We start from the raw sequence: 23,206 nt of genomic DNA, 5'->3' as shown, positions 1-23,206 counted from the left end.
CTTCGCATGAGCTGGCCAAAGTACTGGAGTTTCAGCTTTAGCATCAGTCCTTCCAAAGAACACCCAGGACTGATCTCCTTTAGAATGGACTGGTTGGATCTCCTAGCAGTCCAAGGGACTCTCAAGAGTCTTTTCCAACACCACAGTTCAAAAGCATCAATTCTTCAGCACTCAGCTTTCTTCACAGTCCAACTCTCACATCCATACATGACCACTGGAAAAACCATAGCCTTGACTAGACGGACCTTTGTTGGCAAAGTAATGTCTCTGCTTTTCAATATGCTATCTAGGTTGATCATAACTTTCCTTCCAAGGAGTAAGCGTCTTTTAATTTCATGGCTGTAATCACCATCTGCAGTGATTTTGGAGCCCCCCAAAATAAAGTCTGACACGGTTTCCACTGTTTCCCCATCTATTTCCCATGAAGTGATGGGACCAGATGCCATGATCTTCGTTTTCTGAATGTTGAGCTTTAAGCCAACTTGTTCACTCTCCTCTTTCACTTTCATCAAGAGGCTTTTTAGTTCCTCTTCACTTTCTGCCATAAGGGTGGTGTTATCTGCATATCTGAGGTTATTGATATTTCTCCCGGCAATCTTGATTCCAGCTTGTGCTTCTTCCAGCCCAGTGTTTCTCATGATGTATTCTGCTCTGCACAGCAATGAAGATCCAGCACAGCCAAAAATAAATAAACACATAAAAATTAAAAAAAAAAAAAAAAAGAACAAAGACTCCAGGGGAGAGTCCCAAAAGCCACCTTCAAGAACTGGTAAAACTCTAGACCAGCATCAGGAAGTTGACTCCTGTGAAAATTCAGTTTCTTTCTGTGTAGATGGGTCAGAGCATGCCCAGCACCAAGGCCGAAGGCCAAGTCCCTTCCTACGATTCTCCTGCTGCTCACTTCCTTTCTTCAAGCCTCTCCTTTGTCCCAATCTTAAATTCTAGGACACAAACAGTATCTCAAAGCTGTCCCTTTATCTTTTGGCAGTTGAAGAAGAAAGCAGACCAGCCAAGAGGAGCCAGACATTACAAGCCCCCTGGCTTTGGGTGGCGTTGACACCTCCTGCCCCTTCCGCCTTGTGACATCCGAGTAATGATTTTACTGAGCAGGATTATTAATTTTTCCTTCTTCATTCACTGTGAAGAGAAAGTTGGTTGTGTGCATTTACTGCTGTCTTGTAGTCTCTAATTTCCACTTCCGGGGTGACTCACTGTCTCCAGTAGTGGAATAAATTTGAAAAGACTCTGGCCAGAAAGACCCCCATAAGCCACTCTTACTTTGCTCTTCCCCTCCCCTGAATCTGGCCTATCAAGTAAGCCTTGAGCTTAACAGTAGAGCCTGAGTAAGTCAGCTGCTATGCTCTTTCTTTGAATGTCATAAAAGCTTTCCTAGGTGCCCTCATGTATATAGCCCTGTGCCAAGCAGACAAGAGGGCCCACATGAGGCTCTGGCATGCTTGGTGTGTGATGTTCCAGATGTCACATCTGTGGACAGTTAGCAGGGTTATGCTGTAGCTTTTAGAGAATTATGTGTTTAAAAAAAAAAATTCAATCTTCCCCTAACTTTGAAATAAAGGGACTGTATTGCTATACTGGAAAATGTACATGAAAATAGAGAAACCAGATAGAATTTTTTTTAAGTCAGAAAGGTAATTATAGTCAGAATGTCATCAGCCTAAACTATATCCTTCAGGACAGGAACTATGAATTGATCATTTTTTATCCCAAGTACCAAGCAGAGAACAGAAGAATCAATAGGGTTACGCGTGGAAAAGAAAAGTATTAGAACAGAAATGTATCTTACCACCAATTCTAGCTAGTATTAAGCTGCTAATGCAATAAGTTACTTAAAAAGAAGAAAGAAAAAAAAGAGGTAACAGAATTGGAATTGAAGAGACAAATCTTTTATTATTTGAGGTCAATGTGACTGTCTCCATAAAAAACATCTTAGGGCATCTATAGGTAAACTATTAGAACTAGCAAAGGAATTATGTGGAATAATCAGACAAAATCAATTTATAAAGATCAGTAGCATTTGTATAGATCAACACTGATCAATTTAAACAATAACTTTGAAAAAGCCTATTCCCCAGGAAAAAAAAATTACATAGGAATAAATGTAAGACGTGTTAAGACCTTTCAAAGAGAAAACAGTCACTTATAAAAAAGGACATTAAAGTAGACTTGAATAACTGGAGATAAAGAATGTCCATGGATAGGAACAGTCAGAACAACTCTGAAGGACACATAAGGGGTGGGCAGAGACATCAAGATGTGAAGGCCATGGTATTGATGGTATGGTCTCAGCACAGAACATGCAGAAAGAAATCAAGGAATAGACCCATACACAAATGAAAACTTGATAAATGAAGAGGTAACATTACAATTGTGCTGGGCAAAGCAAGCACAGCACAGCATTACGATTAGTGGGGAAATGCTGGGTCATTCAATAAACTGTGCTAAGACAACTGGTAACCCACATGGACAGTATTAGGAATTGCACACCAGAAACAAAAATAATTTCAAAGTGGACTAATGAGTCAAGTTGAAAGGCAAAAATAATAAAGTTTTTAGAGAAAAAATATTTTTATGACACCAGGCAGAGAATTTATTGGGAAAGACAGAAAAGCTACAACTAGAGCTTCAATAAAACTTTGGTAGAACACTACCACACATAAAAGATACCATAAACAAAGTTAGAAGATAAGATGCAGACTGGGAAAAGGATTATTTTCCCATATATATCTAAAATAATATGTATCTGGAATATTATTATTAAGAATGCTTAAAAATCAATGCAAAATAAAAATCACCAAAAAAGCAAATGGTGAAAAAGTCAAATAATTTCCTTCAGAGGAAACATGGGTTAATAAAAAAAAATATGCTTGCTCAACCTCACCAGAATACAGAGAAATCAGAATCAAAGTCATGATTATTTGTCATTCATATAGGGATGGAGATATACATATGAATATATTATACATTTAAGTGGCAACACTAGGGTCTCTGCAAAAAAGGATTACCCCAGTTTGAAGCGGGCTTCCGTAGCTGGTAGGCTGATCTAACTACTTGAATTTGAACAGGAGTGGAAAAGAGGAGAAAGAATTGGAGAAAACAGGGCAAAGAGGCCGCAGTGCAGCTGACTACACTCCCAGCCTCCTTCTGGGTGAAGCAAACACCCAGCTGGGCCTGAGCCCTCTTTCCAATATTCAATCTGAGGGTTGTATACTGTGTGAAGAGATGCCTACAGTGAGAGGCCGTGGGGAGTGCCATACCAAGGCAGGGGTTGAATGAGAGCTAAAAGCTGGAACCAGGAAGAAAAACATGCATTGTTTCTGCTATAGTTTAATATTATGTTTAATAATGCCTATCAGTACTGGTATCTTTATAAATACATGACTGTTTTCCTGATTCCTTTTTAACTTCTTACACCTGCTTGTTTTACTCCCAGATGGATTTTAAAGCACTCTGTCAGACTGCAAAATAAAATTGCGTTTTTTTTCCAATTGGAAAGAAATATCTACCGAGGCCAAGGATTTGGGAAGAGTGTGGGGAAATGTGAACTCCTAAGCACTGCCGCTAGGAATGGAATTTGGCGCATACAGTGGAGATCAATTTGGCAGTACCTGGCAAATTTGAAGATAAGAATATCTTACTGGCCAGTGACTGAACTTGTAGATACGTATCTAAGAGAAACACTCACACACATGCACAAGGAAACATATCAAGTATTTCATTGCAGCATTGTTTATAATAGACAAATACTGGAAATAACTGAAATGTGCATCAACAAGAAAATGGATAAACTGTGATATACTCAATGAACTATATAGCATTAAAAATGAGTAATTTAGAGAAACATGTAACACAGATACATCTCAAAAACATGAGTGAAAAAAAACAAGTCCCCAAAGATTACGTACAGTAAGATACCATTTCATATAGTTTCAAAAACATAAAAACCACCCTATATATGCACACATACAGTAAGCATTTAAAATCATTCATGGTATCATTCTGGTGAACATCAAATTCAGAGCAGCAGTTACCCCCGTGGGTGAAAAGAGAGAGACGGAATGATATAGGACTATATAGATTTCACCTATAGCTACAATCATTTCTTTAAAAGAAACAAGAAACTGTGTGTAAAATGATTAAGACTGTAAAAGCTGGATACACAGGTTATTTGTTATATGCTTTTCTATATTTTTTTCTATATATTTGAACTGTTTCACCAAAAAGGCACAATACTAGCAATTTTGTTAATGTTTGCTGACAACTAAGTGGATCTAAGTGAATGAACAAATTAATATACAAGATGGGGATAATTATTTCCAAGTGTAGGAAGATTATTGATTTCTCTAAGGCTAACATTTACTAATACTTAACTATGTGCCAGGCACTGTGGGAAGTGGTTTTCATGCATTAACTTATTTAATGTCCTCCATTATCCTTATGAAGATGATGCTACTATTACCCCCACTTTACATTCTAAAAAACTGAGGCCAAGGGTGGAAAGGTAGAGTGCCTGGTCACACAGCTAGTAATCAGCAGAGCCAGGACATAAACCCACATGTGCCTGAGTCCAAAATCTGCGCACTCTATTATTCTGTGGAAGTTTTCACCTTTACTAAATGATTCAAGATGAAAAAGCTACACAAAGTTATCAACAGTAAAAACGGGAAAGATGCAAATAACGAAGAATTTTTAAAGGATCTGCATGTGAGGAAGCTAAGCGACTGAGTAAACACAATTAAAAGCCAAACTTCCCCTGAGTCCAAAGACATGATGAAAATATAAAGACCACGTGGTGAGGTGCGCTAACCAGAGTGCTAACGTTGGCAAGAAGGCAGTGATCCTTAAGACCAAAAACAGACACAAATATACAGCCCTTTGGTAAGAGTCCTCAGACTGCAGATGGACTTCTAGGCCTTTTCATCTGTTCTCCTGGGCACATCTTATTAGCTCTTCAAGACTCACCCTTTCTGACTCTTCAGGCTCTACAGTTCTTGTCTAAATCTGGTCTGGCACTAACCATGACTTTTTGTTGGTATTTTCTACAGCACTAACTCATCAACTATTTCAAGCAGTGTATTTAAGTAGAAATTGTATCTCAAGATGTTTTAGTTGGCACTATTTGGAAACCAGCCTCTCAAATTTAAGAAATACCTAAGGTAAAAGTGGGTCTCTGGAAGGTTTTGAGATTACCTCATGAGAACCCAGGAGCAGGAAATGAACAGGCATAAAAAATTGGAATAAAAGCACAAAGTATCAGGAATCAAGGCAGCTGTTCTCTTCATCTTTTTCTTCTGGAATTGTACAGTCTCTCGTCTTATTCCTTCTGCTTCACATGTAGGTTCCAAATGCAACTTCCCAAGACATTCGTTTTCCATTTCAAATTCTTGGGAGAAAACATCTACTTGGCTCAAATTTGACCAGATATCCACTCCGTGTCCAATCATCTAAACAGCTCGCCCCTGAAGGTGGCAAAGAGTAGTATTCAGAAAATGGGACCTAAGTTGGGCAGATATCCTAAAAGCTATACCCTATTTTTGGAGAAATAATTTGTGCTTCATTCTTACTCCTTTCTTTCTGATGAGGCAGTCACTTTAGACACATTGTTCACTATCAATTTAGATTCTATAGCTCTCTTCAGATTTTGGCACTGAAACGTCCCCTCATTCTCAAGATGAGAAATCAGTGCATGAGCCATGTTTAAACGATGGATACTTCTTCACTACAGAAAAGTGAAGTCTTCAGAGTTAAAGAAGAGATGTATGGGGGATACAGGGAGGAGACATTTATTCTCTGCTTCCATTTTAACCCTCCCAACAATCCTATGAAGGATTACTATTGTTATCCCCTTTTTATGGGTGATGAAAATTAGGTGTTAAAGGCAAGAAACCTACCCAATATCACATCTAACATGCAGCTTAATATGGACTTAGGAGAGGCAATGTTGTTAAACAGCTGGGGGGTGGGGAGAGGAAAGCCAAAAGAAATGGAGACCTCTTTTTCAGTATATCAATATATCTTAAATTTATAATAAAATGGTATAAATGTTACATATCAGCAAATCATGCAGTTTTTTCTAAATTTCAACTCCAATTTTGATATTTTTCAAAGGAAATAAGTTATCTCTGAGTAGCTCAGAGGCTAAATTCCTTTATAGTCTATTTTCTTAATATTTATCAGTATGTCACTTTATATATCAGGAACTTTTTCAAGCATTTTTTAAATTCTGACTGAGCCGTACATCTGCCCATCTTTCTCCTCTTCACCACTAAACTTACGAACAGCCCATGCTTGCTGTCTCCATAGCCTCTTTTCCTGTGTCATCTTTGACCCAGTTACTCTAACACAGATCAGTTGACAACTCATTGCCGGGCCAAAATCTTTTGTCTTTTCTTCTGACTGAACCTCTGGCCTGCCTCTGTTTTCACCATCTTGACACTGAGTTTCTATGTCAGTCTCCTTGACAACTCCTCTTCCTCCACCAATTCCGTAAGTGTGGCCATTTTCTAAGAAGGCCTATGATCCCATAAACACTAGGAATCACTGGTAAAGATTGTACTATGAACTCCTTCTCAATGTGACAGCCCCTCCTCCAATATATTCCCACGCCATCCCTCACAATTCCCCGTCATCCAAAGCAAATTGAATTGAGCCATTTCCTCCGCCTAAATTTTTCAGACTTCTACATGCAGAATTCTCCCTCTAGTTTTGAGAGCACTTTGTATCTGCCACTAGCACATATTCACAAAGTATATGATTATATACAAATCTGCCTGAACAAGACAAGGGGCCAAGTATTATCTGTCTCCCAACACTAAATAAAAAAGATGATTTTACTAAATATCTTCCTTGGTGGCTCAGACGGTAAAGCGTCTGTCTACAATGTGGGAGAGACCTGGGTTCGATCCCTGGGTCAGGAAGATTCCCTGGAGAAGGAAATGGCACCCCACTCCAGTACTCTTGCCTAGAAAATCCCATGAATGGAGGAGCCTGGTGTCCATGGGGTCGCAAAGAGTCGGACATGACTGAGAGACTTCACTAAATATCAAGTTTTGTTTCCAAGGTATCAACCAATTTCGTTTTGTGCTGATTATCAGACTATAAAAGACTTACTTCTTATTCACTCATGGCAAAAAGTTTTAAAAATACTATTTAGTGAAACAAATTGTTCTTACATTGAAAACAATTCTTATCTACTTAACATAATTAAAACTGAAAACCAAATTGCCTACTAGTAGGGTAGCATGACCAACACATATATTTTAAAACAAAATGTTAGTAATAATCTCACATTTCAAACAATACTGAAATTTTTAATAAGACAGAAATTTTCAAGTAATACAATCCTAACTACAATTAAGATACAAGGGGACACTTTTTCTAGTTATGGTTTTAACTCAGGAGTGTTTATGAGAGCTACTTGCTGCTGCTGCTGCTGCGAGCTACTTGAGGAGTTGTTAAAAATACAGTTGACCCTAGAACACGGGAGTTAATCTACATATTACTTATAATTGGCCCTCTCTGACTGATTTGTAACGTGTGGATTCGACCAACCAGACTGTACTGTAATATTTACAACTGAAAAATAGCCATGTATAAGCAGACCCCTGCAGTTCAAACCACCACCTTTCAATGGTCATGTATATATACGCTCCATCTCCAGATATGTAGATTTAGGTCAGGGATGAAGTTAGGCCTGTGGATTGTTAAATACTCCCAGCATTTTCTAATGAATACTAAGACCTATTTGAAATATGTTTGACATGCCTTCACCTTAAATGTATTTTTACTACTTAGAATGTTTTCACTATTTTGAAATAATTTAAGCATCTTCACTATTTTGCCCAAAGTTACTTACAGGGCACCTTTTTGTAATTGAGGTACTTTTCTAAAGCTTTATGTTCTTTTTTAAGTTAAGTGAATTACTTCTCAAAGTCATTAAGTATCAATCTACAGAAAATAAAATTTTCTCAAGTAATACTTTCTTTAAATTGAGGTATAGTGTACAGACGCCTAGTCCACTAAATGAATATGTTCTGATAAACAGGAATTATTTGTATGTAAATATACTGAGTATGTACTAACTCTAGCCTTGACAAAAACAAAGCAATTGCTGAAAACACCTACTGAAGAGGAAATTTACACTAAAACATTACACCCATACATAATACTAAGAGATTTTATTTAACTAGAAAAAAATTACTTTAGGGTAATTCTTCAAATAGTAAGTTTCCAGAATGTATTAAACATTTTTTTCTATTAAAAAAACAGAAATATTTAAAGTCACCTTGGCTGAGGTTGAATACTAACTTTCATTTTTTTGTTAGGCAAACACCCAAATTTTACTGGTATATTCCAGGCAGGCTCTCCAAAAAAAATCTAAAAATTTATTTAAACAATTTTTAAGACTACTTACTTTCTTCATTGCATTCATGCTCTAAGAAGTGATAAAATTTGCTTGGAAACTCAGATTGAAAACTCTCTATAAACTTATTATAAATCTTCAGTATTAAAAACAGCCCCAGAAACTAACACAACATTGTAAACTACCCTCCAATTAAAAACAACAACAGCAGCTACGCCATCACTCTAAAAAGGTTTTTTAATCTCCTGATTTAATGGGTAATTTCTCAAGTGAGCAACCTTCTCATGTAATCCTCTTCACATACTCAACATAATTTTTTAAATTCTAAAAATTATTTAAAGGAGTTTAAAGATTCAAATTCTAGCCCTGTAACTTCAAAATAAATGTACATTCATTAATGTTCACTATTCCAAGTAATACTTCTTATTCTGCATCACAAGCTTAAATCTCACATTTAGAAAAACTTTGTTTTTATGTGTATCTAGTGTTGTCCTAAGCACTCAAAAATATTAGTATTACTGACAGTATCAGATTGGGCCCGGAAAACAGACAATGGAAATCTTTAATCCTACTCTATACATGTAGAGTAACTGGATATTTTAAAATATCTAAAATATTCACATTAATATCCTGTTTATTTTTCCTTCCCTCTTACCCTGCCTTTATGATTAAATACACATAAATTAAAAAACCACCTTTTCAAATAACTCTCGTCATGGTTACCAAAGCTGTTTTATGTTATCATTCTTAAGAATCTTCAAGTAAACTCAAATTTTTGATAAATCAAAATATTCTGCATTGCTTTAACAGGGGAAACAAAAAACAAGGTTTTGCAAAATGGACTGATAAAATTCCTACGAATCAATGTAGGCTGAGAGTTAAAAGATTTTTTTCAGAAGTTCTATTTCCTAAGCTCATTCTTAGATGAAAAAAAGTAATCTCCAGGAGCCTCTACTCTTCCCTTTAATATATATGTTTATAATAATTTCAGTGTCTGAAATCAAGAATCTGCAAATAAAATGCTAAGAAAAATAAACCATACCAATTTTCTCACCCCATACCACTGCAATTATTTTAAATGCACAGGAATACAACAAACTCAAAAGAAAAAAAATAGTGTTTTATTAACTACCACACTGTTATAATACACTTTAAACGTACAATAAGGTAGCCTTTAAATTTGAGGTGGTCTTAAGAATAACAAATGAACAGAATTCCAAATTTTTGAAATAGGTGAACTGCTGCAGTTATAGGTATACATTTAAGAAAATTGTATAGCTCTTACAAGACCAGCAATGAAACTTTATTTTGTACATTTTTAATAATTGAAAATATAAACAATAATTAAAAAATAAAAAGAAAATACAGCATAATAAAAAACATACATTTCTCAATTAAATGTACTGGATACATATAAATTTTAAGGGAAAAAGCAAAAAAAGGAAAATGGTTTATATTTAAGTGCAGACTGACTACCTAGACCAAAAAAAAAAAAAAAGACTTAAAAAAATATCATAAAACCTCTAGTTCTCTATGACTAATATCCATATGGTTGGAGTATCGTCACTATGGAAGTGATTTTGTTATGTTTGCATATGTTATACTTTACTGGTAATTTACATGATGGCTTTTAAGGCCCTGGCAGACATGTGGTTTTTGGAAACAAGATTGGATTAAAAAAAAAAAAAAATCACTGCTAAGACGCAATAAACCTTATTTTTTTGGTCCTCCAATATTCAAGAAAAGGGATAATTCACTATAACATTTTCTTACCACCCAAATGCCTCAACCTATACATTTTAAACCTTTTTAAACATTGGTTATATTGCCCAACTTCGTTATTGAAAGGATATTAACAAGACATTATTTTGGCAAATTAAATCTTAAACATGGCTTTTCAACAGGATTTAAAAGGTGACTATCCCTAGAGTTCCATGTTAAAATGTATTTTTCAAAATCTTACAAGAGTAATGCTTAAAATATTGTACATAGTTAACCTAATTAAAATAATTAGCTTCAAAATGACAAATTGATAAGCTAAGTAAAGCCTACACTATGTAACATTTGCTTGGAAACTTGATTTGTCAGTTATGCATAATAAAAATTCCAGTCATCAAGAAAATTACAAAAATTTTTTTTATCATAACATGATTTCTTTCACCCACCAACTTTTTTATCTTACAATAGATAAATACCAACATGTTCTCATTTTTACACTAAACCACACAGGATTGGTGCATTTGGTTAGACTACCATTCGCATTGTTAAATTCAATTTTCTCTTTATATAACTTGGTAAAATTTCATTTCTTCTAGATTCCAAAAGTACCTACAAAACCCATGCAATTTTACCATTTTTAATATACTATGGAATATCATACAAAGTAAGGCATTTCAGTGTCATGTATAACCAAGTTACTGTCAATCCAAAAATTTTTGCACATCAATAAAAAGATATCTAAGAACTTAGGAACAATATTCTTCTCACTACTGTATAAAAATAACCACAATGAATAAGTATTTGTGTAATATTTACTCCATTGTCTCATTTCCAGAAACTGTGACAAGCTGTAAAGGTATTTCAGTGTTGGTAAGGATATCTTGATTGCTGGTGGTGGAAGTATTAACAGTTCCTATCCCTGAAACAGAACCTTGTTGAATATTTGCAAGGATAAGTGTTGTTCCTCCTGCAGTAATCAAAGTATCATCTCGTGCAGCTTCCACAGATGCCAGCACTGTACTGCTAGAGTGGATACCTTTTTTATTCTGATGTGTTTTAATATGTTTGGCAAGGTGATCACTTCTCATAAAGCGTTTTGAACATTCTGGACAAACAAATTTCTTCTCACCTGTTAAAGAAATTGAGTTACTTAGTTTTTAAATTCAACATTAATAGACTCGTTCTCTGAGAAAGAAAATAAGCTAAGACTGACAGTTTTAGGGACAGGGAGCAGAATGCAATTAGAATTGTATTTGATTCATGAGCTGTCCCTGCAATATTTTTTCTTCAAAATAAATTTATCATCTTTATTTTTGGGTGAAAAGCAATCTTCAAACTTATTAAACTATACACTGATATCAGATAAGAATCTAATACCTCAACTACGCTAACAGTTTGTTTTGAAACATGTTATAAGATACCAGCTTAAAAATGATGACCTGCAACATACTTCTTTAAAGAAAACTACAGTTTTAAGCTATACTTCAGATATTATTAAAATGTCAGATCCTGATATTTAACCTTCCAACTCATAAATGCAAATTCAAGTAACTACACAAAGTACTTCAAAATTAAAGCCAAGACACAAGCTTGAAATCTAATAAAGACTGGGTAGTCCCAAGAACTGGAGATGGTTATCTGATTTCAGTTGGAATAATCAAAAGCAAGCTTAATACATCATGATGTTAAAGTTAACAAGACTCTGATGCCTAAATTTATTTTTCAACATGAACAAAAAAATTTTTTAAAGTACTTTAAAACAACATTTTTTACACAAAGGATAGACAGAACTTCTATTATGCTGAAGACCCACTATGTGGGTGGATTACTAGAAGGTAAGGCAAAAGGCCAAACTAAAAGGAATACACAGAGAACTTATACAATAAACAAATCCAATACTTTCTTATTTTCTTCAAAATGTCTTATCTATCTCATTTCAGCAACTTTCCTCTCAGCAGGTCCTCATCAGACCTCATGCCTCAACTATTACAGCGACATGCTAGGCTTTCCCTCTCCAATCCAACAAATCAATGCCAGAAAAATCTTCCTTAAATACCAAATTTTATTAGAGTACAGAAATTTACCATTGTACTAAGTGGTACGGGATTTAAGAGTAATTTGTAGATAACTAAATACTTAAAGGTCTCCACTACTTAACTTCCAAGGACTCTCTAACATGGCTCAATCCTACATAAAAGAAATGTATTAACAGAATCTCATCTTCACTCATGACAAATGGAGCTCTCACTTCTTCTATTTGCATACTATTCTTCTGGGAAGGTTATTCCCCAAAGTTTCCCTTGAAACATTAGTTCTGGGAGATGCTCAGTGACAAAATGGCACCATGAGAGGCTGCCACCACCTCCCCTACCTGAAGCCGCACAGTGCTCACTATGAGACTACTGAAGGTGCTCCCTGAAGGCGCTCGCATAGCAAACCTTTAACACAGTGTTTCCTACACTTTGATCACAGACCTTTCTTCCCTTCTACACTGTATCTTTTCATATCCTGCTGATCAAATTCCACTGAGGAAAATTCTAGTATAGGCCCATCTTAAGGTCTTAATGCCCAACAATGCCTTACTAGCCCAGTGATACTGATCTCTGCCTCCAGATATACTTTATCTACTTTCTTATATTGCCAGTTGCAGTTTCAAACAGCTAAAGTTCACCTGTCTACCTACCTGATGAGACAGAAATTAAAACAAGTAGAGCATATAATACACTGCTACATATTTCATGGGTTACTTTATATATTTAGATCTAAGAGATTTCAAGGTTTCACCATAATTCTTCCTTCTAAACTCTCTAGGCTTTGTAAATACATTATATATTTATCAATTCTTCAAATGTTGAGCATAGACTGATGATCAAATTGATCATTATATAGTAGTAAGAGAAAACTACCTGCGTATGTTATATTAAGTTAGAATTCAATTGGGGTCATTCCTAGGTCCATTCCATGTAACAACCATACAAACACTATGTAAACATAATTAAATGAAAATCCTGACATCAAAGATGCTGTGGTTATCACCCCTCAAAGAAAAGAGTTTTCTGCTTATTTCACATATATTAAAACATGAGATTATCAGAGGAAAAGGAATTATTATTACAGTGTTAAGGAGGAAGAAAATAATGATCAAGAGTAAAAGCATACAACTAATTTAGAACATTGACGTAATTAACAATGAGAAGATAAATGTGACTTAAGACACTGAATAAAATGAAAACAAAAAACTGACTGAAAAAAACAACACTAACCACAGTCTGCATAAGATAAAACATTATTTTATAAGATAAGCCATATATATGGCTTGTTTAGAATAAAGTGTTTTTAAATTGATGTTGCTGAAGATAGCAATGTGATGTAAACAATCATATTTTAAAAGATTCAGTTCAGTAAGCTATGCTTAAAAAAAAATTCAAGGTAGTATGTAGCCATATAATTAATTTTTGTCTGTTAAAAGTAAAGATTAGTAACCTGTATGTGTTCTTCTGTGCCTCTGTAATTCATCACTTCGAGTAAATCTTTTACCACAGAACATCCAGTTACAAATAAATGGGCGCTCCCCAGAATGCCAACGAAGATGAGCTCTCAGATGTGAGGTCTTCCCATAGACTTTACCACATCCTGGTATATGACAAATGTGTTGCTTCTTTTTCCCAAGATTGGTACCTCTAAAAAACACACACAGAATAATATATACTTATATGAAAATATTCAAACGGACAATACCACTCATCATATTCAACATGCTGAATTTCAAATAGAAGACATTATCACCATGCGGTCAATCAGAAACCAAAACCGTTTAAAATCAATTTAAATAAGAATTTGGAAGTTTTACATGTTCTTTTACTCCACAACTAATGTGAATGCTGTCCAAATGTAAATATGTTCAAGAAATACATAATTTAAGAGGACATTTCATACACAGTGTGTATAATAAAGCTATTTATTATCTTGTCAGAACCATTCACAAATTCTATGCATAGACCCAATTCAATTAAATTAGTTGTACAGGAAAACTAAATGGTCTATTCAAAGTCACGATGTCAGCTAATTTAAAAAGTAAATAAATCAACAATAGATGCATTAACTCATCACAGGTACAATTAATTAGATGCCTTAATCAGGCTTTAAATTAATATGATATATGCATTATTGATTCACATATTTGTATGGCCACATCCTGAATATACACTGACTTACAGAAAACCAGAGGAAAAAAATCTAGACAAACCTGTCATCTTAGATCCCTAGAATTGTATGAAATAAAAATTATCTTACAGTTAAAATTCCCTTACTAATAACCATGCAGATACCCCAAATTATACATCAGAGACATAAATAAAATGCAGTTTCTCCAGACTGCAAAGTTTTACATCTGTTACATTTCAGTACTTGATGGCAAGAACAAGGCTTAGAAGATATGTGCTTAGATGGGTGAACAGGTATCTTAGCCTAAGCAAGAAGGAAACATTTTTGATTCCAGAAATGATATTCAAATTGTATTAAACACTACAGAAAATGTTATTACTCAACCTCAACAACAACAAAAAAGGATAGTTACTGAATAAAGACAAATAAATGAGTTTATATTTTAAAAAATGACATTTTAGACTCAATTGTCGAAATTTTATTATATAAACTTCACAGTTTCTCTGAGATTAAAAAAGATACATTTAAGACCCCCACCCAACTTCCCCTCCTCCCACAATCTGTCTAGGTATATAGCCTGTAAACCGTCCATAAGCCTGCAAATCCTCCTGTATATATATACCTATTGTTTCTCAAATTTTACTGGAAAAATGCATATTTCCCCACATTTATATTTTAATGTACTCACACTCAGTAGCATGTGAAATTGCCATAGGACAAACAGTGCTAAACGGTGCAGTGCTGGCTGTTAGGTGCCATAGGTGTTCTGAACAGGGAGACATCAATGTGGGCTCCAGTAGTTAGAGAAGGCTTCGTGGAGAAGGTGGGTAGGATTTAGATAGAAAGGAGGGAAGGCATTCCAGGCAGAGGAATAGCATAAGTAAAGACAAGGAGGAGTCATGCTGTTGTCTCAAGGGCAAGGATGTCATAATCTAACACAATTCTAGTTTCAGCTCCAGTCCACCCCCAATTTCTACAACTCTCTTCGAAGAGCTGAGCTGAGTGAAATAGGTTTTGCTGGCTCACCTGCAATGCCAAAGTCTTAACCAAAGCCAACAGTATTTCCATTTAGTTTAGCTCTTTTAAATTTATTTTTGAATGGCCCAAAGAAAAGGAGCAATGTCTGTGGCTATTGGTGTACAAACTGATTTTACATATTGTGTTCACCATAGCAATTTCACAGAGAACCCAATTCAGTTGATTCTACACTCATAACTTCCTGCCTCTCTTCTAAGCCTGCCACTCAGGTGAATCAATGTCTTTTATAAATTCAAAAGTGCTATTATTGTACTAACTTTGCAAATTTTAGCCTGAGAGCAGGAACAAAGCACAAGACTAAAATAAATTATTGCAACAAATGAGTTTTCAAAGAACCAAAATTCCAGGGAAAGATATTTGTTCATCAATTGAATTACAAGGAAACAAGACATATTTATTGTCTGAAAATGAGACAGGCATATAAGAAAGAAAAAAATGAAGACAGGGCACACAAAAATATACAATATAAGAGAAAAGCCCAATACCCATGTTCAAGTTTCTATTCAAAGACAAATTTTACTCAAGACATAGATATGCTAGATATGGACTTATGGCATGTGATATGAAGAAAGAGAACTTAAGTAAATTTCTTAACAACCTTTAAGTAATAAAAGATTACCATAAGTTTTCTTCTTGATTTATATATTTACATCCCTCTACCTATTACATGACCTAAAAAAACTAACAATTTTAAGTTCATATTCTTGACTTCTTAAACTTGCTCCCAAAATTTTAATAATGCAAAGACAGAACGATACAATGAAGCAAGCTAAATTCTGAGTGGAAGGATTAAAAAAGTAAATTGAGTCTTTTGCCTGGGACAGGAGAAACAAAACACAAACTGAAAGGCTGACAGGGAAAGTAACAGAGTTTACAAAATAACTTATTTTTCAAAAAAATGGGCTGAGGTCTAATTCACACAAAGCCTATGTAACAATAATGTCCTTAGAATTTATTTTACTATCCTCTCTTCAAAGTTTCTGAAGGCTGGTTCTGCTTAATAAATATTCGCTAAATGCCCAAACAAATATAATTTTTAAATATTTAATTATATTTTACACCTTGCTCAAAAAGATAAAAACAAAATTTAGTTCTTTAAAGATGCCACTTTACACACACTATTATATTCTTTTAAAGAATACTGCTGAAAGAAAAAGGCCAATATTCTAAAATGCCATCTATCTCACCTTTGCGGAATGGGATTTACTATATGTTATGCTTCTATTAACTGGATGTAGCAACTGCCTATGTTATGATTGTGCCTATCATGAATATATTAGCTGAATTTTGTGCAAATGAGCGCTAAGAAACAATATAGTTTTTTTCTTAAGAACTTCAATTTTAATTGCTCAGAATAAATTATTTTAAAATGAACTCACAGAAGTTCTAGAAAATGAGTATTTTTATAATCTTCAGTTTGAGGAAGACATAATAATAGCATAATAACAATGCATCTCAAGTAAAAAATTTGTGCTTAAAAGAAAAGTTTGCAAACTGTGAGAATTCTCCTTACTTGTATAAACAATCACATTTTGCAAACCACTGAAAAAATGGAAAGGCAATGTAAAACTGGAAAAAAATATCTGCACATATGACACAGAAACAAATTAACAGATTCACAGAAGACAGAAATAATTTACAAAATTTTTAAATGGTAAAATATCAACAAAAAATGTTCAATCTCACAAAGTAACAAAAATATACTATGTAAAAGAATAGTGAGGCATTACTTTTCATCTCTCAGACTTTAAAGGTTTTAAAAAATGGTAAAATTCATTGTTGGCAAGGGTGTGGGCAAACAGACGTTCTCATACACCACCGATGGAATATAAATTAATGCAACTTTGTAGGAGACATTTCCCTTTGATCCAACAATTCCACCACTGCCAACTTATACTGATGAAAGAATCAGACAAATGTGCAAAGACATATGTGTAAGAATTAATTGACAATAAACTCCCCAAAAGTTTTAAATTCTTATACATCCACACACTAGAATACTATAGTCATAAAAAACTGATGCAAGCTTTTTGTAGACTTGGAAGTATGATCACAAAAATTTTCAAAATAAGAAGAACAGACATGTAAAACAGAGAAGGTGATTCTACTTTAAAATATATTTAAAGTCTGGAAAGATAAATACAAATATGTTACAACAGTCATCTTCAAGTGGGGTAGAAATTAGGTATTATTTTAATAGTCTTCTATATTTCTGAATTTTTTGAGCATGTTTTAGTTTAATAAACATAAATTTGAAACTTTCAATTTAAAGAAAAAGAATAAACAAAACACAGGCAAAGCTATGACCCTCAGATTTGACTTTAATGAATAATTTATCTTGAAAATTCTTCTAAAAATGAGGGTAAACTTCAGAAAAGTTGTTGTCTAACCAAATTCCACACTAATTTATTTAAATTGACCAAAACATTTCAAAGAATAAATCAAACAAGTGAATAATTACCATTAGTAAATACAAATGCCTAAGGATCAGATGCAGAAGCAAATTTACTCAGGAGGCAGTATAGTGGTTAAGACAGGTCCAAGAGTAAGAAACTGGGTCCAAATCCCAGTTGTACATGCTCTTAAAAACCATTCATCCTCTCCACGCCTCACATATAAGACTATCTAGAACATAGTAAGCTCTCACTTTAACAATTAGTCATTATTATTAATGGGAATGGGCTGGCCAGTGTACAGATCAACTTTTCAAAGGCAGGTAGGCTTTATTAGATCAAGTTCATTAACTCTATTAATAGATCCCCCCACCCCTGGTCTATTTAAATAGCTCATTTCTGACAGAGGTATATTAAGATATTTCACCATGACTGGAGGATTTGGTTGGTGTGTCTTTAGAGTGCTATCAGTTTTTTCTCTATACACTTCAAAGTTGTGGGGAAAAGGTACCATGGCTAGTAAACTTCTTGATGAAAACTTCATGTTATTAAGAAATATATCCCTATCTATCCATTTGATTAGGTGAAAATATCAAATAGATATCAAATGATACCATGTCTGCTATGCATATTTCCTTTTTGTTAACATTTGCCTAATAAATCTCTTTCATTCCTTTATTTTCAATATTTCTGTGCCAATTTAAGATGTTCTTTATAATCAATGTAAGGCTGGAGTTTGTTTTTTAAGGATAATCGGAGACTCAATCTCTTAATTATTAAGCTTAATCCATCCACATTTAATACAGTTACTGATAGGTTTTGAGTGTGTCATTTTTTGCTTAATGTTTATTTTTAAAAACACGGAACAGAAATATTACAGTTTCACTTTTTAAAAAATTCCACCATTAATGCTTATTATTCATTTCTGTTGAAAACGGAAAATACACTTTATCACCAATTTCTAAACTTATTTTTATATTATATAAGTTATTCTCAAGTTAAGAAGCAACTTTCTAATCAGTATTTAGGCAAATCTCATTGCTGGTTTGCAAATTATCTGATATGGGCCTGTTAAATGCCATCTTACTACACTTCTTTTAAAGTAAACTAATTTTAGTTTTTTAAAAAAAGGCATTCAGAACTAAAAATGTGATTTCATATATTTTGTTCACTAACTTTTTCTGCCACACTCATACAGACAAACACACAAGATGATCATGTAGTGAATAATTTCCCTTAATTAGGTGACAGGGCATGCAGCATTTCAAAAATTAGGATGATGATATCAGCAGCCTAAAAAAAAAGTATGTTGCATGTGTGCATACCTCCCACCACCTTCTTTACAGTTGGGACAGGTGCAAGCTACCCTTCGAAGTCTTTTTCCTTCTTGGTGTTGTTGGTCCCCTTCTTCATCTACCACCTGTACTCTTAAGTGTGTTAGATCATTGGTATTCAATGTAGAATCACCACTGAGCTGCCACTCTTCAGGATCAGGTTCTTCTTCCTTGATCCTAATATCTAAAGAAAAAACAAATACAGATGAGAAGCAGCCCACTGGCCCAAAAAGATAGCAAGAGATCTGAGCCTCTCTAAGATAAAATGAGTAAATACTATGTATACGTAAAAAAATCATCTGTTGGTGGAGCACAATCATTGCTCCTTGTTGTGGATTATTCTTTTAAAACAATTTGTTTTATTCTAAATATCAGAGATTAAGCCAAAAAGAGAGCATGAGAGCTTGTTTTTTAAAATTCAGTAAGAAAGCCAATTTTTTTTTTTGAGCAAGCTAAGTCATAAAACAATCTGAAACTTAATTATAACTGTTCAAATAGTCAATATATCTAACGGTCAACTCAGACTGGAACAAATTCTAATGCCTTAAACCTCTCTCGTACAGTCTGTATCAATTATACCCATTTGTAGAAACTATGGGAATGCAATTAGGCCTACCTGTAGGTACTATGAAATTATTACTCATAAACCTAACCTTTAAAGTCAATGCTTGCAAAAACATCCACAATGGCCACAACCACAGTATCACTGTGGAAGGAGGTACCCATGTAAGAGAGATTTTTTATTTTCAAGGAATTTTATTATAAACCAGACTGAGAAACAAAATGAGCATGCAATGGTGACGAAGAGTGGATATGGCAGGAGGCTACATCATTTTCTCAGCATAGCCAAACATCTTTCTTTATATCAATAATGAAATAACATCATTTTCTAAGTGAGCTAAGAGGTTTTTTCAATTCAGAAAAAAACAGTATCTTTTAAAAAACAATACATGATTTAGAATACTGAATAGAATCGTCTTTGGTAAAACATAAATTTCTGCCCATTTTCATTTTGATTTATGTAAACTAAAAATCTCAATAGAAAATTATTTTAGATCTGTATTAGTCATTAATAACTGGAGCCAAAAGTAGCACGAAGAATAAAATATGCTTTATCTAATATCTCCAATTTATACTAATGAAAACTAGAATGTACAACCAAGAAAAATGCCTCAAATAGTTTAAATTTATCAGAATAACTACAACTAAAAATCAAGGAGGGAAATGGGAAGAGAGAGCACTCTGGCCTGGGCAACCAGGTAGATGGCGGTGCCGTTCACTGCAATAGTAAACACTAGCAAAGGTTCAAGTGGAGGTAAAGAAGGACAGTTAATGAGTTCAGTGTTGCTGGTCATGGAGTCTGAACTGTTGTCAGACAAACCAGTAAAAAAAAAAGTTGGACCTGCACAGATGGAGTCCATCCAAAGAAGTAGGTTAGAAAATTCAAAGGCTATGAGTAGAATGAGAACAGAATTAGCCTGTGAAGAATGCAGGTATTTAAACAGACAGAAGAGGAGGAATCTGCCCAGGAAAATGTGCTGTATTAAAAGAAAGGAAAGAGGAAGTGGTCAACATTAGATACTGTAGAAAAATCAAGACATCAAGACAGAAACTAAGAACACGGGCAAGAAGCGAAAAAGTGTTTAATAACATGTATAGGTAAGTTTTTCAAAACACCTGGGTTGAGAGGAAGACAGAAACATGACAGTATAGGCTGAAGGGACCAGAGAAGAGAGTCTGGGGAGGGAAGTGTTTTGTTTGGTTTGTGAAGACAGGAAAGACTTGAACATGTGTAAATGTTTATGAGAAAGATCCACTACAGAGGGAGAGACTGAAAACACAGAAATGAAGTCTCTAAGAAATAAGAAGGGGATGATGATCCATAGCACTTACAGGTTTAACTGAGGGAGCACAGCCACCTCTTTTTCTATTACATGAGAGAAGAAAAGACATAAGCACATTCTTTCATTCAATAAATAATTAGCTACTATGTGCCATGAACTGTGTTAGACCTCAGAGGCAGAGAGAATTTGATGGTTGGAAGTTAAGGGGAAACTGGTTTCTATTTCCCTAGTGAAAAGATAAAAGAATTAGATACGTATAAAATTCATCCAAACACACAACATAAATGAGTAGTGATCACTCTATAATCAGGTGTCCACCTGCACCATTATGACAAACATTTAAATACTTGCACAAACACTTCATAGTATTAGCTTTTTTACAAGTTAATTAAAAGTCTCAGCATACAAATAGCACGTATCCTATGTTGGATAAATTTTAAGTCCATAAAATGAGGAATTTTTAATATTTTTCATTGGATGATAATTGCTTTACAATATTGTGTGGGTTTCTGCCATGCATCAACATGAATCAGCTCAAGGTACACACGTTCTGTCGCACCCATAGGGTAGCACGCGTCTCCGTGCTGGCTCTCTCACTTCGCCCCACCCCTCCTTCTCCCACTGTGCCCGCCAAGTCTGTTCTCTATGCCTGTGCCTCCACGCCCTGCAAAGAGGTTCATCAGGACCATCTTTCTAGATTTCACATGTGTGTGTTAATATACAGCATTTGCTTTTCTCTCTCAGATGGTTTTAAAGCTACTCATTTTACATTATTTGTAACAAGATAGCAAGGAAAAAGGAGGACAGAATGCTAAATATAGATAAAGGAGTCTAGAGAGACAGAAGAAAGATTTCAAGAAAATACACAGAACAAATACAGCAACTGATGAGATAGGGCAAGAATGAAATACAACCCGACTGAGAGGATAACAATATTAAGAGGGCATTCCTACTCCTATTGCTAATTCTCTTAATGGAACCTATAAAAAAAAAACGACTGAGCAACTAACACTAACCGTTACTTATCCTTCAAGATTAGTTCAAATGACATCTCCTTTACACATGCTTATGTTAGAATTAATTCTATTTACTGGTTCACACATCCCTTTAGATAATGCTTCACTCAAAAGTGCTCAGAAAATGCAATCTGACTAAATAAACAAACCCTTCCTTAAGGAGGAATTTCCAATATAGCTAATAATCTACCTGGAAAGACTGTCCTTGGCTTCACTATGCTCCTTCTACCAATAAATAACACATATAGATAAGATTTTAAATTGTTCATTTTATCCCAAATGGATACTTAATTTTCTAGCATCACTTAGTGAAAAAAAGAAAAGTCACTTCATATGGACAGGACCACTTAGTGCTCACTAAAGACAATAAGTTAAACTGCCCAACAGGTGTTATACCCAATTTTTTCATTTTACTTGATCATACACACACTGGGATATTTTAGAATATTAATCATAAATTTAACTAATTCTAAATAACCCCTTTGCCAACCTGCATTATTAATTTAAGACAGACAAACCTTCAAACTAAATCTTTAGTACTTGGCAGTCAAGTTTGTATTTTCCTCAGTATCCTAGTATAGATAATAGGAAAATATTTTTTACCATGCTGTTATTAGAGCCCCACATGGTATCCAGTTACTCTTAGAAATCTACTGTTTATAAAGCTCAAGAGAAGGGTAAGTAATACCCATCAAAATGGGCCACAGAAGTATGAAAAGGTATTCAACATTATTAGACACCAGAAAAATTTAAATCACAGTGAAACACACATCCACCAAGATGACTAAAATTTTTTAAAACAGACCAGGCCAACTGTTAGCAAAGTAGTACAGCAAGAGCAACTCCCACACTGCAGGTGGATGTGTAAATCCGTAAGACGACTTTGGAAATCTTCTGACCATATCTCTTGAAGTTGAACCTATGTATACCCTACAACCCGTGCAATTTTACTCCAACAGAAATGTGTATACACATGACACTAAAAGTACAGAAATTCACCCTTAACTGGAAATAACTCATACATGTTAGTGTTGGAATAGGGAAAAAAAAAATCATGATATATTCATTCATACAGTGAATATGTTAAAACAATGAAAATGAACTTACATGCAACAGGAACATCACCAACATGTAATTTTAAATAGAAGAAGACAAACACACACACTCTTACATACAATGCCTGTATCTATAGACAGATATGCCATTTAAATAAAGCTCACAAAGCTCAAAGCAACAGGAAATACTACTGCACTGTGACTGCCTACCTTTACAACGAGTAATGACTGGGCACTGGGAGACTGCTGAATTGCTGGCAATA

The 23,206-nt window shown here is 34.5% G+C and overlaps 1 protein-coding gene across 1 annotated transcript in view; it reads right to left on the bottom strand.

The window, feature by feature from the left end:
- Nucleotides 1-9,479: 9,479 nt before the first annotated feature.
- SP3 (Sp3 transcription factor) overlaps nt 9,480-23,206 on the bottom strand; it is a 58,195-nt gene continuing 44,468 nt past the window's right edge. The window contains exons 5-7 of the mRNA XM_027557385.1: nt 19,020-19,212; nt 13,583-13,779; nt 9,480-11,228 (exon numbers count right to left, since the gene is read on the bottom strand). Coding sequence (XP_027413186.1) covers nt 10,912-11,228; nt 13,583-13,779; nt 19,020-19,212 — 707 coding nt within the window. The 3' untranslated portion in view covers nt 9,480-10,911. The remainder of the gene's footprint in view (nt 11,229-13,582; nt 13,780-19,019; nt 19,213-23,206) is intronic.

Source organism: Bos indicus x Bos taurus, chromosome 2 (genome assembly GCF_003369695.1).
Source record: "Bos indicus x Bos taurus breed Angus x Brahman F1 hybrid chromosome 2, Bos_hybrid_MaternalHap_v2.0, whole genome shotgun sequence".
Classification (NCBI taxonomy): domain Eukaryota; kingdom Metazoa; phylum Chordata; class Mammalia; order Artiodactyla; family Bovidae; genus Bos; species Bos indicus x Bos taurus.
Note: the sequence above shows the minus strand (reverse complement) of the source record. Positions and strands in the feature narration are given on the sequence as shown.